The 19,514-nt window shown below is 41.8% G+C and overlaps 1 protein-coding gene across 1 annotated transcript in view; it reads left to right on the top strand.

Moving 5' to 3' along the window:
• The first annotated feature begins 212 nt into the window (after positions 1 to 212).
• LOC146809260 (trypsin-like) overlaps positions 213 to 19,514 on the top strand; it is a 110,539-nt gene continuing 91,237 nt past the window's right edge. Inside the window, exons 1-2 of the mRNA XM_085616082.1 lie at positions 213 to 307; positions 2,914 to 3,070. Of these exons, the coding sequence (XP_085472208.1) occupies positions 265 to 307; positions 2,914 to 3,070 (200 nt within the window). The 5' untranslated portion in view covers positions 213 to 264. The remainder of the gene's footprint in view (positions 308 to 2,913; positions 3,071 to 19,514) is intronic.

Here is a 19,514-nt window from a genome sequence, read left to right as displayed (position 1 = left end):
GGTCTCCATGCATCTTACCGTTGCTGATAATAATCGAAACCTACTAAACTGATCGGTCCTGTACGCGTCATCTGTGCAATTCTTACCAGTATTTCAGGATTCTGCTGTTAAAAAATGTTTACTAAGTGCATACCTGAGGTGGATGTTTGAAGGCAATTTGCTGCACCAGTTGTTACTTATTAACCTGTAATCTAACCTGATAAGGTAAACAACACCTGGAGACGTGAAGCAGGATTTCCAGCACTACCAAAAGCGTTTGCAGCCATGAAGGGAGCAGCCGCCGCCATACTTCTCCTCTTGCTTGGAGGTAGGAAGCAGCGGGCACGGGAGGAGGGGAGGTGGGCTAGTGTATTTTAATACAGTAAACCAGAATAAAAAAAGGTTTAACTAGTCCACGTAAAACAGGAAGTAAGAGGTCGTACATACTAGCAACCGCTTTTCTCCTTTTTTATGCAACATGGTGAGAATTCCAATTCCATACATTTAACCAGCTGTATATTTATACATGTAAAGACATTGAAGTCAAACTCGACTACCTTGTAATCTGTTGTCTAGCAATTAGCTTTCACTGTAATTACTAGGAAGAGGCCTATTTTTTTATCAGTTTGTTACCACGGGTTATATTATCCCTCAAAAGCGCCAATCATGCGCGTGCTTGTGGATTGTAGTTTGCCAAGCGCAGTCACGTACAATAGGAATTCTTCTAGGCGCACCGAAAAAGGAGCTGCTGTACACGAACGTTTCCAACAGCGGCCATCGTGTGGGGAAATAGCAGGGCAAATACAACTATTGCAAATGAATATCTGGATTCACCAGTGGCACCTTCTGGCTCACGCCTGACTTATCCCCGCGCGCATCGGAGGGGCTCAAAAGAGATTCTGGGCCCTATTCAGTGTCCGGTGAAAAAAAATATGTCGATTAGTGAGGAAAGTGCTAAATTATCTTCCGGAAGTGAACATCCCCATGCCCCCAAACCCTCCCCCCTAGGAAACTCCCCGTCCCCGGAAGAATTACCTCCCATACTGTACCTATTGCACAAGCTAATTTGGTTGCAGGTGTGTGTGACACTCGGTGGAAATCCTCAAGTTTCTTTACAGAATGTGAGCACTGCCCAGCAGCTGTTATTGTTATATATAATAGCCATTTTGTATCACAAAGTGTACGTTATAATCAAATATAGCTTTACAAAACTAGATTACGCTTCAACAGTGTATGTGTTGTAAACAGAGGACCGTATTTTTAGCGCATGCACCATCATTTGACAGCCTCTCATTCAGTGTTTAATAATGATTACTTTTTAAAAGTGTAAGTAATAAATGCTCTGACATCCCTCTGTGATCCTCTTCAAAGAATGAGTTAGGTTTTGAGTGGATTGTCTTTTTGAAAAATAATTAATGATTTGGGTAATTGTCACTGACATGAAAATTGATTCCTCGGTGATCAAACAAATGGGGTAACACAATTGAGGTTGATAACTTTGATAGGTATTAAAATCCAATGCGGGGCGCGGCTGGTCCGTGGGAAACCGGGATGGCATGGTGAGTGGGCAGCTGGTGACTGCTTTTAGGGCTCCATGAACCCAGAAAGCTGGCCATGGCTAGACTGGGCGATTCGACAAGTGTCCACGCTTAACCCCCTTCGCCCCCGCCCCCCTCAAACACCCTCCCCCCACCCCCACTTCAAGCTACGGCCAGAGTGTCAAATGCAGACGAACTGCCATCTGTTTCGCGCCGTGGTACCCAGCATGGTGTGTTGATGAGGGGCTCAATGGGTCGATAACGGGTGTGATGCAATTGGAGGAGAGCATGCACTTTGAGTTGGGATTGATGGCGAGTGAATGGCTGCTGTTGGTTTGCCAATAACTACCGTGGATAATGGAGAGACAATGTTGTTCTACGTCCAGGAAGCAATGGAGGATTGTTCGAAGGCAATGGGGCTTTACATCCATGGTGAAAACAAGAACACTGAAACGGAACGGTGAGATGTGTGGTGGAATATTTACACACACTGGATTGGCAGTGATGCTTTAAGTACAGGTGCACACTATAGATTAGAATCACAATCGTGCTGTGCACACCAGAAGAGATTATGGGTACAGGAATGGCAATGTGTTTTTACATACTGGAGTTTAGTAATGGCCAGGCAATGGTGTTTTGTATGGGGTGCCGGATGAGTATGGCATTCAGCGTCATATGTGAGGGCTGCAATGGTGCTTCACATACTGAGGGACATTGCAATAACTTACGTGAAATGTGTGCATTTACATACTGGGGAGACGTGGCCAACAGCATCATGCCAGTTTCTTTCAGCATCATGACGGACGGCTCTACAGACTGAGACCTTGGCATTCACTGAAGGTGAGCATTAGTCAGTGCCCTAGATAGTTTCAGCACTGGCAAGAACACCTGGAAGGCCTGCAACTGAGCAGAACCCTGGCATATGGAAGTATGGTATATTGTCATTTTTCCCTGACATGGCCCTTTTGGATGAGCTTTGTTTTGTAGTGAGACTTGCTTTATTAGATTGCCCCGGCTTCTCTTTTCTCTGGTGTGCATTCGTTGTTTTATGTTGGCATGTTTTGACATTTAGAATTATTTGGGAGTGGGCACCTAATCAACTTAATTTTGTAATATCTTGCTAGATCGAAACACAGTTTCAGTGATGAAATCATGCTCCGCCTTTGGAAGCTAGCACGTAAGCAGAAGGCTTTCTCCCTCAATAGTGCCTGTGAAGTATTTAGGCTGTACCAGTCAAAGTCCAGTTACAGCCTTTAGGGTTAGAGATGTAAATACATTCTTTCAGTGAAACAGGCCATAAAAGAACAAATGTACAAGAAGGAGGAGAACAGGGATGGAAGATAAGTGCACATTGCCATATATTGATGCTGATGAAAGCTCGTGTCTTCTTTTGCAGCTGCAGCGCATGCGCATGATAAGATCCTTGGAGGGTATGAGTGCCCCGCCCACTCCAAGCCCTGGCAGGTGTCTCTCCACTACATCAACAAGCACATCTGCGGGGGGGTCCTCATCAACAGCTGCTGGGTGCTGACGGCGGCGCACTGCCAGATGAAGTAAGTCTACTGAGTCTGGAACTGGATGATGAAGGCTTAACCTATGTGCAAAAAACATTACGGATTGTGTCATTTAAGTCAGGGACCCAGTCAGACTGGCTGACATAATATGCACAGATGCTAAAGCGAATCAACCTCCAAACTCCAATATACTTTATTTTGACCTCGTTATACTTTTATTTCGTCGATTTTATTAGATCATTAATGATTGATAATCATCATCATTTGTCTGAATAGCAAGGCAGGCGCCATTGGAAAGTCTAATGTGGCTAACGTGGCATAAGCATTTCTTGAAATTGTTCTGCAGGTTTTACCCCCAGGGGCTTAAGGCAGGCCATTCAAGGCACAGTGCAGGTGGGGCACAAACCCTTCAGGGGTCTTCCTACCATTCGAGAGTACTGTATTCAGCCCGATGCCAACAAATGTTTGCGAGATATGAGGGGCTCAGGCACAACCGCACTCGGCCTCTCACCAACCACCTCTGGCCACGCACGCAACCCCAGAATCATCCTGGACACCCACCTGGCCATGGAACAACAGATCAACGTTGTCTCCTCTGCCTGCTTCCTTTTCAATGGATCCTCGTCTCATCCAGGAAGACAGTCCCCGAGGCCCTCATCACCAGCTGACTCATCTACGGCAAAACATTCTACGCCAGGACCACCAAGCAAGTCCTGGGCTGCCTCCAGACCAGCCAGAACTTGGCGGCAAGGATCATCCTCGACCTCCCCAGAAGAACCAGCATCACCTTGCACCTCAGAGCTGTGCACTGGCAGGCCATTCAGGAAAGATGTCTCTTCAAGCTTCTCATTCATGCCTACAAAGCGCTCTATAAGTCTGGACCCTCCTACCTCAATGACCGCCTTACATTCCACCGACCGACTAGAGAATTCCGATCCTCCTCCCTTGCCTTGGCCCACATCCACCGCTGCCTCTGTGGAGGCAGCTCCTTCTCTATCCTCCTCTCCAGGTCTCGGAAAGACCACCCCTCCACCTGCACACCTCACCATCCCCGAAGGACTTCAAAAAGCCGCTGAAGACCTGGCTTTTTTTCCAAGTCTCACACTGCCCAAAAGCACCTGGAGACAACCCAAGGTAACAAGCTGCACCTTACAAGACCACCGATTGGTGATTGATTGATGTGTAACTTGCACAGTGACCAGTCTGTGAATGAGTATTGTAAGAAAGTCAGTTAATAATTTGGGGAGGTAGTCTGTAGCAAAGAACTTAATGATTCAGGCAGAGTTTTATGATTGAGTCCTATTTTTTAGCTACAGCCAAACACTAGTGCCCTCTGCCTGGCAGCACCAAAGCAACTGCTGTGAAACACTGGCAGGTGTTCAAAGTACAATAGTATAAAATCCCTAGAGTCCGGCACTAAGAGAGTGTTCCAAAGCTCCACTGGAATAACACATCTTCTTTCTTTATAAAGTAAAGGAGAGAAAGGAAACACACTGGGGGAAGATTTATCTAAATGTCATGAAATGCAGCTCAGCGAGACACCTTGCTGTGCTGCACTGCATGACAGAGAGAGGACAGGAATTTTCCATATTTAACATTATATGGTGCATTCCTGTACTCTCCTTGCAAAATAGAGGACACACAGATAGAGGAAAAATTGAGGAGAAATAAACATATTAATCCTTGTTAAGCTTCCCCTGGGAAGGTATGGCATTTTGACGCTCTCCCAGGTTTACCATTCATGGTAAATATGGGAATGTGCCAAAATCCATGCATGGATGCGTGGGAACAACCATGCTCCACCCCTGGAATGCCTTTCAAGGCAGAGTAACCCAAGCGTTCCTCTGGATTTTCCAAGCCACGCCAGGCCACACAAGGTGGCCGCGAGTGGCTTGGTAAATATCATTCAAGGTTTAGCCTTCTCCTGCATCCCCTTGCGTGGTGCAAGGTCACAGCAAAACTTTGAGAAATCTGGCCCTATGGCTGTGTGAAAATATAATTAGGGGTCATGCATCACGCTTACATGGGTAATGTAAAATATGCCATGCGAATGTCACTGGTAATGTTTTGTACTTAAAATAAATAAATAAACAAAATGGAAAATGTCCCTGTGGTCTGCAGCACATGTTGTGCCATCCCTTAGAATGACACAGAAAGCATGGCTTCATGCCTACTTGTGCAGCCTAACTCCTGTGGATTTTAAACCTGCAGGCAAAGCTTTCAAAATAACAATTTTCCAAGGGGAAAAAAACCTACTTATAAATATTAAATAACCCACCCCTGCATAGGCCATCTAGCCCACAATGTAGGGTGCCTAGTATTGAAAAGTGGTACTTGCAAGGATTTAGTGTTGCTATGTACCTACAGTAATTCACTCTTAAAATCTATTTTCACAGTGAAGAGCAGTAGTTGTCCTTTAAGGAAAAGTATAGTTCAGAATAAAAGCATTACTTTCCTAACTTTGATTAATTAGGACAAGGTACAGGAATAATTCAGGTACTATTTTTATTTTAATTAATTCAAAATTCAAATCAGTAATAAAGTCAGAATTTTAGTAATATGTAGGAAACGTGATTTTTAAAAAGTTAGACTTTGTCTGCCACAGCTTTTAGTCGGCTAATTAGCATTAGCCTGCCAGCAGCTAGCCCCGGCCTGTGTGTCTCCTTAATGAGGTGTGAAGGTTTTTGCAAGAAGACTCCTATCAGCTCAGAAAGGGCAGCTCTGTAAGGTTCAGGAATTTCATTATCTTGAACAGGGCCAGGGTGCAGCCTTCCTATTCACAGTTAAGTCCTGGAGAAGAGAAGCATTTTGTGTCTCTAGACAGCTTAGCACTTGCCCATCGGGAGGGGAAGCATGTTCCAGAGCCAGTTTGGTGTAGTTGAGGAGGAGAGGACAGCTCATTTCCATTAACGCCCTCCTAACGGGCACAGCAGCAGCAGCTTCCAAGGACAAACAAGCATTTGCAATGCAATCGGTTTCGCATTTACAAGCATTTGAGCTATTGGCATTGCAAATGACAATGCCTTTTATTTATGAGTAGTTGTAAATAAAAGCTAAATAAAAGACATTGTCATCTACAATGCCAATAGCTGAAACTCTCGTAAATGCGAGACCTATTGTATTGCAAATGCATTCAGCACCCGTGCTATAAAGATATATTTTTTAAAGCATTAGGAGAGAGCATGCCCTGCCTGGAACAGCAGGCAGGAGAAAGGTATTTGACAAAATAGTGCCCAGAGTGCAAATTGCCAAGTTTTCAGTTTCTTACGAAATATAGAGGGGCTGATTTTCTAATGTTTCATTCAGTGCAGAAACCAGGTTTGCTGTGCTGCATTGCACAAGGGGACAAAAATATAGCAGAGCAAAATCTGCTAAGGTTGGACTGCAGCTATGCCCTCTGCTGACACCTTTTGAGGGAAAAATGACCCTTGCTTTGGAAAGTAAATACCAATGTGTTTCTTTCAAACACATCCTGTCACTTTGCAATTGAGTAAAGCTTTAGTAACTCTTGGCCCAATAGTATCTAGAGATTGGTCACAGAGCAGGTAAAAGAATGTTCTAATGGTTGGCAGCAAAGAGCAAGGGAAGTTTTGTGAAAAAGCAGGATGATGAACTAATTGTAATTAGAACATTGGAATGTTGAGTGCACCATTGAAAACAATGGAGTGCTACGGACTTCTAATGGGCGGTAAAAGCCCGGAGCTCCAATACTCTAATGTTTGTACACAGCTGATGCTGTGAACAAGGGGCCTCACGGAACCCGAGGGGATTTCAACCCCCTCATGCTCCGTGAGCCCTTTGTTTTACAAATTTGAACATTTTGCCCTTCGGGGGTGGAATGTTCTAATAGCCTTAGAGCCCTCCTTACCAGTCTCTACTGTCCATTAAAGGGCCGCTCTCTTGTAAAGTTCCTCGCTTTCGGCTCAGGCCTTTAATGATGGAGCGGGCCTTTCATGGCCGGTATAGCCTGCTACGGCAGGCTCTAAGGCTATAGAAGAGGAGAGTATGAATGTTTGGGAATGTTTTGTTAAATGACAGTATCTGTGCAGTTAAGCTCAACAAAGGTGTGTAAAAGTCTCTGTGAATTCAGCCATGGATTTTAATATATAGGTAACCTCAATGCAGATGTGAAGGAAGGCATTCAGAAAATAGGTCAGAATATTTCAGTCAGAAGCAAAATGAATGATGGACACATTTCCACGGTGCTCTGCAGAGAAGATCTTGACATCTTTGACAGTTGCCAAATGTTATAGGCCGTCCAAACTGTACTCTATGGCACCTGGCAGGACATACAGTAATTGTAACACAGGCAATTCAGTATATGTTAAATCTACAAGAACTCACATTTCATCTTCAAATATAAAAAGTAGGAATCATTTAATTTCTTTGACAGAGGGGATTTGAAGATTATATGACATAAAAACGCAAACAATTACAACACATGCCTTTACAACACGGGTTTTACATCGCAGTTACCTTTGCAACACATGATTTTACAACGCATGCCATTACAACACATTTTTAGAAATTACATTTACAACGCATTCCATTACAACACATACCATTACAACGCATACCATTACAACGCATAATACTTTTAGGGTAACAGTGGGGTAAGTGTTGGATAACATGGAGGGAAAGTAAGCACCAAACTCTGTGACACACCAGGTATGGAAGACATGGAGAGAAACATTGCCATTCAGGGGAAATGGTATAGTCCAAAGCTCTGTTTTTAATATAAAATCAGGGCCTTCGGTGGTCATATCACTGAAAATATAAGATTTGTAAAAAATATTATTGTCTAAGGGTGCTCATGGAAGACAATTTCTATGGACTGGAATCTAGAGAAGGCTAAAGTGAATCTGTTATTTTACGGACCTCTGTTGGTCGTTTTGTATCAAGACAGTTAAATAGAGACAGTTGAACAGCACAAAAAGTCCCTAAGCAGAAGCAGATAAGTCCTAGGGCTGATCTACAGAGCCCCCAAAGTACATACACATATAAGTATTTACAAGAGGTCTTGAATGCTTGACCTAAAAACAGGATCTAACCAGCCACTATCCAATATGAACCATCAGGCCCAAAAATGTAAAATGCTCCTAATTCCCACATGTATCCACCAGTTGGACTGACATCAGATACCCCGCACCCAGCCGTAGTAAGAGACTCTACCTATGCAAGACCCAAGTAATCGCACAATAGACCACTTCTGCAACCCCTGTCTAAGGGCAACCTTTTCCTTTTTTATAGGCTCCTTTAGCCATTCGCTTTACAGAGATTTGCTTAAAAGTGAGTTATCGTATATAGTAACTAATCTTTGGAGTAAAGCAACCAGTTCCATAAATTTTCACAACCCATTAAGCCATTTTCCATATTGTAATTAAGCAATACAATACCTTCCTTATTTGATTGAAACAACAGACTTCATTCAATATGTTAATGAAATGTGATGTGTTCTCCTGTATTTGCTCTTCTCCATCTATCGACACACATTTCAATGACATGCGCTGGTCAGTTCCCCAACATGATCATTGCTTTGCATTCCCTCAACCTCTTTGAATTATGGGCACAATTGGAACCGCGTCTCAATGCACTCATATACCTCCACATCTGACTTATGAGCACATTTCTAGGTGCAGCGTCCATCCAGTCTAGCTTAAATGTCAGAGAAGATGGCCAGGTGGGATCACCTTCAATGCTTGTGTAGTCCTAGTTCCAGGCAGCAATAAATATTAAAGCAAGATGCCTGAGAGCGGGGCCCCTCAAATAACAGAGCAAGATGCTTCAGAGAGTGTGAAGAAACTCAAAACTCCTTCTCAGGATTAAACTAACAAAAAAAGAAGTTGGCACAGAAACTGAAATATAAAAGAACATCTTTATTAAACTCAAATTGAGTGTGACTACGTCACCCAGAAGGCGCAGCAACTGAATGAGGCAGTCCAAAGAGTACAGTACACTGAGGTCTTATATATGTGAGGGTTACAAACTCAGCATAAAATAAAGGGGCAGTCCTGGCTCATGCAAGCATGCAAAATGCCAAAATGGATATACAAAATCTGCCAAATATTAGCCAAAAGGAAAACATTCAAAACAAGGCATCATGTAACCAGAACGTCCCCCCTGAGTCGTGTTTTTGCCCAATCCCATAAGTCAATCAATGACAGCACCCATAGGTCAATCAGCAATGGCAGAACATGTTTGTGTGCTTCAAAGGAAAGGTTGTGGAATAGGAAAACACAGGGAGAGAATAGCGAAGGCCAAAAGATAAGATACGGCACGAGAAGAATACTAAAGGCTAACAGATAGTTGATATAGAGATTAGGTAGTCCAGACAAGGATTAGTTTAGGCCGGTTGGTGTCTGAGATGGGTTTCAAGACAAGGACGGAGGGGGTTTTTGACACGTTGCAGTCCAAGGGGCAGAGACACTTCGTGAATCGAGCAGCCTGTGTAAAGGCAACACAAAATGGCGTTGAATGTAAAATGGAGTCAAAATTACAGAACTTCAGACCCTCCTTTTGCCATTACGCAGGCAAATCCTAATTCATTGCTAGGTGAAATGGAAATATCCTTTATCAGAGTACAGACAGAACACTACTTCAGGACCATTTTGGGTGAACATATCCAACACCCACTTCATACAGTGGCACTGGAAACACTTGTGCAACCACAACTATACCCAAAGTCCATTCTAAGCCTCTCTGGTAGGCTTCTATCGTCCATCAAATCTGCTTCCATTGTCGCATTGGGCCTCTTGATTCAGGCCTTCCATGAAAATAGTGCTTCTCAGTATCCGTTGGAGTGCCCTCCTGGCAAACACTCAGAGCTCACTCGAAAGTCTCAATGTCTCAATGCAGTGCACCTCTGCGGCAGACACTACAGATAGTGTGCTCTTCATTGGTCGTAGGCACAGATCATCTAATGCAGACCCAAGTACTATTAATCGGGAAAGAGCAACAGACTTTCACACTCAGCAACACTTTCAGGCTCCAACACTCGCTATTCAGTGTCAGAGGATGTTTGGGCTGCTCTTTCATTTAATTTTTCCTTTCATCATGGGTACCACAATGTAGTGCCTTTTGCCAATCTTGGATCCTCCGGTGCACTGCCCTTCCGTTGGAGCAAAGAAAAGGGTGTGTGTGGCCAAAACTCAGGCCAAGGGGCTCAAGGGACTGCACACTGTCAGAGGTTACCAGCACATGACAGGTAGAAAACTGAAGCCTCAAACCAGCTATGCCATCAACAACAGGAATCCTTCTCTTTCGCTCTTTTACACTGAAACTCTGGTTTTGTGATGTCCAACGCCGTCTGATGGAGCAAGTACGATACCATGCGCTGGCGATCGCTACTTTCTGGGTGCTGAGACTGTAGGGCCAAGACGTCCGTCTTTCATCTGTAGCTGTCACTGATGGGAATTAGGCTTAAATCAATGTTCTGCAGGATATTATGACTTGATACCAGCAGAATCTTGTGACGTAGGAAATGTGACACAGTTGTTAGTTTCCTTCAATTTAGTACAAAAACAGTTCATTGTATTTAACAATGGGACTGCAAGCAGGTGGGCTGCAATCTGCGAGGGAGTGACCATACGCCATGGGACAACTCTGGTCTAGAATACACTGTCATTCTCAAAGGCAATACTTCTAGTCTCTTCAATTTGGGTACCCTTCATTATCCTCTGCCATCTGAGGGTAGATAATTACATGGGAATTCTATCACATGGTGGCATTGCCTAATGGGGTAAACATATATATATTTTTTAATGATTACGTCTAGGTGTTCCTAAATTCCTTATCTAGAACACCTCACAAGAGAAATCTCATGATACAGATTATCAGGGACATGTAGATACCTCCCTTTAATAATTGTGCATCAGGTGCACTATGCAATACAAAGGCTAATAATCAAAATGTGGAAACAAAAGACAAGAACTAGAGAGTCCTAGTATTTCCATGATTTAGAACACATCTGATCCCACCGAAAATTAAAGAAGCAGGAAAAAAGGGTAAAAATCCAAATTAAAATAGTCATTGAAAATTTGTCATGTTCAAAAAAATAAATGTAAGGTATCTCCTATTGAGGTGGAAAATTTGACTTACTATAGTATTGAGTCAGTTAACCAGTCCATCACTACCCTTACAGTCAGACTGGAAAACATCGAAGTAGGCCTAAAGAAAATTCTTAAAAACCAGTCTGGTCATACAAAAAGGGAATTGATACATAATATGGGGGTATGGGGGTACATTACTACAGTCTGGAAATGTGAACCTGAACAATACACCAATAATAATAAAAGGGCTGACTGGTGAAAGGAATTCAAAAAAGAGAAATGGGACTAGGACATAGCTAAAATCCCCAATAACTAGGCACAATGCAACATCAATCTGGGGAGAAAAAGTCAAAATAGTACACACATTTTAACTCTACTGCTGGCCCCTACACCATATACGGTAATCTCAGCTAATGTTCCAGTTCCTTCTTCAGGGAAAAATGAAACCTGGTTTCCTTTAAGGAACAAAGCCATACACTACTTAGGAAGCAGAACAAAACTGACTAATGTAATATAGAAATTAGGTCACCATGTACAAGAGCCACAGATCTATAATTTATCCTTACGTCCAATCAAGATACATAAATCTAGGGCTGCCTGTTCCTTAAGGGAAGGGGGCAGTAACGTGACTAACTGCAGGTGACACACTTTGATCCTGTATATCTCTTTTTATTTTCCTTCAATACCATTATAGCCAAATAGACATCCACTGGTGAAGTGTTGTCTCTCATGTTCACAGCATGAAATATCATTATCTGTGGAATTTAGTAACCAGAACAAGTCCAACCAACTGTTGTGTAGCGATGGGCATCGTCATGACCATCCCCTCACAACACAGGGGAGCTTGTAATAGTATCAAAAGCAAAAGTGTAAAAACAACGCAAAAACAAAAAACGTGCATAAAATAAAAACACACATGCCAAGCCATCAGGTATACTTGCTGTATTCCAAGCACAGAAAGCATAGACAAATTTCAATATCATGTGTAAATGAGCGGTGACGCACAACACTATGTCATGCATTTTATGCACAATGAACCTGCAGCCCAAAACCCAATATTCGGGCTGGCTTAATTTGTCGGGCTTAAAATGAAAATTACACTTTCTTTTTACTTTCCTAACGCTGGTGACCAGTTAGTGGTGACCGGCTGTCAAATATAACTTACTGTGTCGCTTCTGACACACAGGACCAGCAGGAACAATTCATAGAAAGACAAAATGCACAAAAACAAAGAAGTTATGCAACAACACATCTGTTTCAACACACAGCTGACAGCACACTCCTTCTTGCAATTTGCACATTTATTAAGTCCCACAGATACATATGGATCCACCACCTCATGATATGGACCATCGCTGTTACGTTTGCTGTTGACCCCTTCTTTTTCACTACTCCTCCACACCTACTGTAACATTCTCAATCCGTTCTAGTCTTCTCTCACCCTGATTTCCTGCCTATAGCCATTCAGGTCGCTCATTTCACCATTATCCCTTCACAACTATGACGTCTTCGTCAAACCAACTCACGTGTCCAACTGTAGTCTTATCAGCCCTAGAACCACCCAGAACAATCCATGAATGATCTGTGGGCAGAAGCAAAAAAAAAAAAATACACAACACACAAAAGAGAGACACTTCACATAACACACACAAATATCAACTGTAACTTTTAATCAGGAGACAAAACATAACACACATTAACAAAACACAAAATAGAAAATACAAACCTAGTGGTACTTAACTGTAACCATCTTGTCAATTTTGCAATGACTAAAACATGTGAGCATGTTAAGCCACCTTAATTTTAACTGTCTAAAAGGAAAACAGTTTCACAGACACTCTGTGTTCCCTTGCGCCACAATTCCTCCTGTGAAAAATGAATCTTAATTTGCTGATCGTTTTTACCTAGAGTCCACAAAATTCTAAGAAAGAGCTTCATCTTACTTTTTGTCTAAGGCTAATGCCACATTTTTTTATTTTTATTTTTTAAATGAAGGCAACTACGTGGACATTATTTTTTAAAAGCAGAAATATGAATGTATCATTTTCTTCACAGCACCCTTTTTTAATTTGTCTTGAACAATATGGGAACAGACAGGGCTCCGCAAGTTTCGATTCTCGGCCATCCTATCTTATCAGAAAAGCTAAAAATTGCACCTCAGCACGGAACTTTCTGGGCTGTTAGCCAACCACTGCGAGCACTCCTGGCACCCACCTCTTTCCAAAGCTCACCTGCTGCAAGCGTTACACATTTTCATGTCAGAGAAGCTTTCTAAGCAGTGATTTCTCCATCTGTTTACACTCACTCCTAACTCCTACCTTACTGACCTCGAGGTCAAAATCTGCCTCACATGTCTCTCTCTCCTCACCCTGAAGCTGTCAAAGACAAAAAAACCTTCCTAACTCTTTTTAACCTGCAATAATTAACCCTATTAAAAAACACGTTATATATATTACTTCTGTTAGAGGCTACAATTTGTTTCTATTCTTAAATTATTAAAACATTTATGGTGAATAACTCATAGAACATAATAACATAACATACTAGCTTTAGAACAAATGTTTGTTACTACCCTATGCAACGGTACTCAGTTCATCAACCTTAAATGAATGAACGTCTCAGTAGGTCCAGCTAGAGTTAGAACCTTCAACCCTGATATTAAACTCAAACCTCTGCACCGGGCACATTGGCTCACTGAGCCATTAAAAGCAACCCCAAATAGGAACAACTTGCAAATTTGTATTATACCTAAATGTATGCATTTACTGAAGCCTAAGGCACTTTAAAGCTATTGTAAAGGGCAAGAATGCTTTTAAATAGTCTATTTTACCCAATTTTCGACTTTTGATATTTGGGGCACTTAAAAATAAATATCCTATAATTGCATATTAATCATCCTCTGAATGTTCTTTACAGATTGCAGATATTGGATATTAGACATATCTCTTGCAAATCCTTTAAAAAAATGAGTTTTTTAAGCCTGCGCCAAGTGAAATTCCATATACAAATGTCCTCACTATGCAGTACAACACAACTTAAATTACATTATAATGCTAGGAGATCACAGTATGAGTATTAAGCTTTATAAATAGTAAAAAACGAATTTAGAAGCCCTTATTTTTAATAATTATTTTTCATAATTAATAATTATTTTTGATAAATCCAATCATTTTTGATAATTTTACATATAAAAGCAAGCTGCATTCCTTGCCTATCATTTTAGATGCATTCATTTCTAAGTTTAAGCACAGAAGCGTAACTTGAAACATGACACATTTTTGCGCCACTTTTATATATATTTTTTTAAAAGGACAATTATTATTTAGCAACAGAACCAAGAATATGCTTACAAAAATGCTTAAAGAGAGGAAAACCCTTAATTGAAATGTCTTCCTGTAATACAAAATAATGAACCTTAGTTTTGGAACCTTTTTAAAACAACATTTTGAAATGCAAAGTTTCACCCGTGTTTAACTGAGGGCGAAGTCCTGGCTAAGTAAACATTCCTGTCTATTAGAGCTGCTTGCTTAGCGACAATAAAAGCTTTTCTCTCAGTGTTGTAACATGAGTACGGTGTCAGTCTTTTTCAAACTAAGGGCATATCAATGCGTGTCGCGTTTAAAATTTACTTCAGCTGAAGTGTTTGCCTGTTAATATCTAATACAATGTATGTAAGTAAATAATACTATAAGTTTATTTTTCGACAAAACTCACAATTTCGTTTTTGAGGCCATTGTATTCCTAGTGAATGTGATTTTTTTTCTTTTAAGCATTTAACAGTTTTTACATGTGCATAGTTGCTTACTCTATAAATTATATAGCAACATATAGCTATTTAGCATATCACATTGTTCATTTCTGGATTTTTATTTAATTTCTACTTAATATTAATTAACTGACATTTTGCTTAACAGACTGAAAACATCAAGAAAAACCACAAACACACATTGAGCTCATTTCAGACATAAACAGAAAGGGGTCAAACACTCAGGACACATATATTTAACCCACAGAAACACACATTTAACCCACAAATCGACACTTAGGACAGAAACAAAGGACAGCCCACAGACTGTACTTAAACCAAACCATTTGTAAATACTAGTTGTAAGTCATATTTACAAGAAACGCTTCTCAATAGTGTTCCAAAGGACTTCAAAAACAGCCCAACAGACTGCTATATGTCCAAGAAGCCAAAATACACTCCATTCGTTAGATTGCGCAGAACAAAGGATCCTTGTATGTATTATGTCCATATTTTAATTCCCTGGGGATACAGAATCACCAAGGAAGAATGTTTTTAAACCTAAACCTATTTAGGTATTCCCTCTAGGGGAGCCGGCTAATTTACTTTATTACACTATGGTACCTCCAAAGAAAAAGCAACACATTCTTCGATGTGAGCTTGAAACAGGCATGCCAAAAAATACTGCAGAATATGCAAGTATTTATAATTAAGTAGTGCTTAAGGTACTCTCCGTACGTTGCACCGTTCAACAAAATCAGATAGAGAAAAATCTCCTCATTACCTGCCTACACAAATTGCAATTTGCATATCAATCCAATACAAATCCAAAGTTGGCCAACACAAAGTCCAAAATTCCAAAGCTACAGTAAGCGTTACTAAACTACCTTACTCTTACCAATCAAAAGGTTGTCCAAATTCTAACTGCCAAGTTCTGAATGACCTAACGGTCTGTTTTAAGAATACTCACACCAAAAAAGAAGTTCTCAGTCAGGAGTGATATCATGTGGAGGATCAAAATCAGGAAGATCAGAAATATGCTGGGCTGCAGAGACAAAGAATCCCCAGAATCTCCGTGCACAGAGTACCTTCTTAGTAGAGTCCTGTCCTGTCCTCCTCAGTAGATTTCAGTCTCCTGACAAGATCGCTCCCTCAGATAGCCACTCCTGATGATCCCGGGTTACGGCACCAATTGAAGAAACTCAAAACTCCTTCTCAGGATTAAACTAACAAAAAAAGAAGTTGGCACAGAAACTGAAATATAAAAGAACATCTTTATTAAACTCAAAATGAGCGTGACTACGTCACCCAGAAGCCGCAGCAACTAAATAAGGCAGTCCAAAGAGTACAGTACACTGGGGTCTTATATATGTGAGGGTTAGAAACTCAGCATAAAAGAAAGGGGCAGTCCTGGCTCATGCAAGCATGCAAAATGCCAATATGGATATACAAAATCTGCCAAATATTAGCCAAAAGGAAAACATTCAAAACAAGGCATCATGTAACCAGAACATCCCCCTTGAGTCGTGTTTTTGCCCAATCCCATAAGTCAATCAATGACAGCACCCATAGGTCAATCAGCAATGGCAGAACATGTTTGTGTGCTTCAAAGGAAAGGTTGTGGAATAGGAAAACACAGGGAGAGAATAGCGAAGGCCAAAAGATAAGATACGGCACAAGAAGAATACTAAAGGCTAACAGATAGTTGATATAGAGATTAGGTAGTCCAGACAAGGATTAGTTTAGGCCGTCTGGTGTTGAGATGGGTTTCAAGACAAGGACGGAGGGGGTTTTTGACACGTTGCAGTCCAAGGGGCAGAGACACTTCGTGAATCGAGCAGCCTGTGTAAAGGCAACACAAAATGGCGGTGAATGTAAAATGGAGTCAAAATTAAAGAACCTCAAGTGGCCACCGTAAAACTGAGAGCAGGATGCCTGAGTGTTTGGGTCACCTTATAAACAAAAGCAGTCTGCCTGGAAGCATGCCCACCGTAAATACACAAGCAGAATGACGTAAGCCTATCCAACTGAAAAAAACGAAGGTAACTGTGTGGGTGACCACCTGAAATGCCATTGTGGGGTGTGCGGGAATCTTAAATATCACAGAAATGTGTCTGAAACCATGCCCAACTTAAATACCAGAGAAAATAGTCTGGGTAGTGTGGCCACTTACAGCAGGATTTTGTTGCTATTTTTTTTTTAAATCTACGTAGTAGGCTTTGGCTTTACCTAAAGGAGTATTTCTCTCGCCTCATGCAATTGGCTATTTGATCTAGCTTTCTGCCCCTTCAAGTTTTTGCGTTGGAATACATGAATGACTCCCTCACATCTGAAAAGGTTACCAAACAATCACTTTTTATCTCATGCAGGCATTGTATTCAGAAAGCAATAATTGTTTTCTTCACAGAAGCACGCTTTAAATATTTAATCTGAAACCGAATTAGTGACACGTTACACATATATGCAACCAAGTAAGTGTGCATGAAATAACATTTTTAAACCAGACCTTTTGGCTTTGCCAATGCCTTGTTATGGTTTTGCCTTCAGGCTATGTTTGTAAACGTGATTTTTAGATCAACCCATGATTATTTATTGCTACCTGTTGATCTGTGCAACAGACTAAATGCTTCTGTAAAATATCAAGGGATTTCAAAACGAGCAATTGCAACAAGCACCGCATTCCTGCTGCGGAATAAACACAAAACATGCAGTGGAGGAGAGAATAGCAAGTATTTCGGGGGGGGGGAGCATTACACGTGGGAGAGAGCAACTAAAACATGCACTTTCTCTTGGAGTGCGTAAAACAGTGCTTGAAATGGAATAATAGAAGTTGCTTGTTTCTGAGAAGTGCCGGTACTCTCGAATTAAAAGTATTAAATTGTTATTAAAAAAGTGCAGGTAGTCTCCTGAAACAAAAGTTTTTAATTGCTTACTGACATTTTTGCTTTTCGACCAAAATGTACACATAACACATACATACTTCACTGTGCTAAAATAATCCATAAAAAAACAAAGATGTATATTTAAACAGCCGCGGTCGGTAGTAGGAGTACCTGCAGGGCGGTTACATGGGGAGGGGGAGGGGCAGGATGGGGGGTAGTAAACTATGGGTTACGTAGGTTTACAGGTAAGTTAACATATAAATTAATAAAACAAATTTCGTTGCGTGCACTGCATCGCATTTGGGGATGCAGTGCACGCAACGAAATTCATTTTATACGTCTGAGCATACCCTGCCAACTTATGGCGAACAAGTTGGCAGGGTATGCTCAGACGTGAGTCCCTTGCTCACTTTGCCACTGGATTCAAGCAAGCCTGGCTGAAGACGGCTGAAATGCCAGAAACCGGTCCTAGGAAGCTTGTTTCCGGTCCAGGGAAGACATGGCTTGGTAGTTCGGGCTGGACTGTTCCCATGAGGCACAGGGTCAGACTGATTTGCATATGGCCATGTCTGAACTGGGGTGGCAGAGTGGGCTAAAGAACGGTGATGGATTAAACCCAGATCAGTTGACTGTGGGTGAGTGCTTGCAATGTTCAACACTCCGTCCATCATTTCCTTTGGTTTTGCTTTGTTCGCCATAAGTTGGCAGGGTATGCTCAGACGTGAGTCCCTTGCTCACTTTGCCACTGGATTCAAGCAAGCCTGGCTGAAGACGGCTGAAATCCCAGAAACCGGTCCTAGGAAGCTTGTTTCCGGTCCAGGGAAGGCATGGCTTGGCAGTTAGGGCTGGACTGTTCCCATGAGGCACAGGGTCAGACTGATTTGCCTATGGCCATGTCTGACCTGGGGTGGCAGAGTGGGCTAAAGAACGGTGATGGATCAAACCCAGATCTGTTGACTGGGTGTGAGTGTTTGATTGGTTCTGATGCTCCGTCCATCACCACCCCCTTTTGTACCGCTTTGTTTGCCATAAGTTGGCAGGGTATGCTCAGACGTGAGTCCCTTGCTCACTTTGCCACTGGATTCAAGCAAGACTGGCTGAAGACGGTTGAAATACCAGAAACCGGTCCTAGGAAGCTTGTTTCCGGTCCAGGGAAGGCATGGCTTGGCAGTTCGGGCTGGACTGTTCCCATGAGGCACAGGGTCAGACTGATTTGCATATGGCAATGTCTGAACTGGGGTGGCAGAGTGGGCTAAACATCGGTGAGGGATCAAACCCAGATCTGTTGACTGGGTGTGAGTGTTTGCTCCGTCCATCACCACCCCCTTTTGTACCGTACTGGTCATAAAGGCTGAACCTGGTTCCCCAGTTCCAAATTCTGCATCTCTGGCCAAAGAAGTGCCACATCCTCTCCCCCACTGGACACCATACTGCCCCACTTAGAGAAAATCGCACTGCCTTTAACTACTACCAAATTGTGCCCCTCTATAAACATCTAGATGAGATTCAATTCAAAATATACTCTTGACAAGAGTAATACACTGGCTGAAAAAAGTAACAACATTCTGGAAAAAGCAAACACTTATAGGGAATACAACTTAACACTTTTACACTCATTATTCAGAAATCAATGAGCGTTTTTGCCTGAAATGTTAAGCACATGACTAAAGGGCTTGGAAGGGACCCGTTTCAATGTCCATTGCTTATATCCTTACAAGACATAGGCAGTATGGTTTAAAAATACCACATCCCTGGACACAGAGCTGCGGTACACATTTAATGAACTAAAATAGGGAAAACAACTGATA

This window comes from Triturus cristatus, chromosome 7, assembly GCF_964204655.1.
Source record: "Triturus cristatus chromosome 7, aTriCri1.1, whole genome shotgun sequence".
Lineage (NCBI taxonomy): Eukaryota > Metazoa > Chordata > Amphibia > Caudata > Salamandridae > Triturus > Triturus cristatus.
Note: the sequence above shows the minus strand (reverse complement) of the source record. Positions and strands in the feature narration are given on the sequence as shown.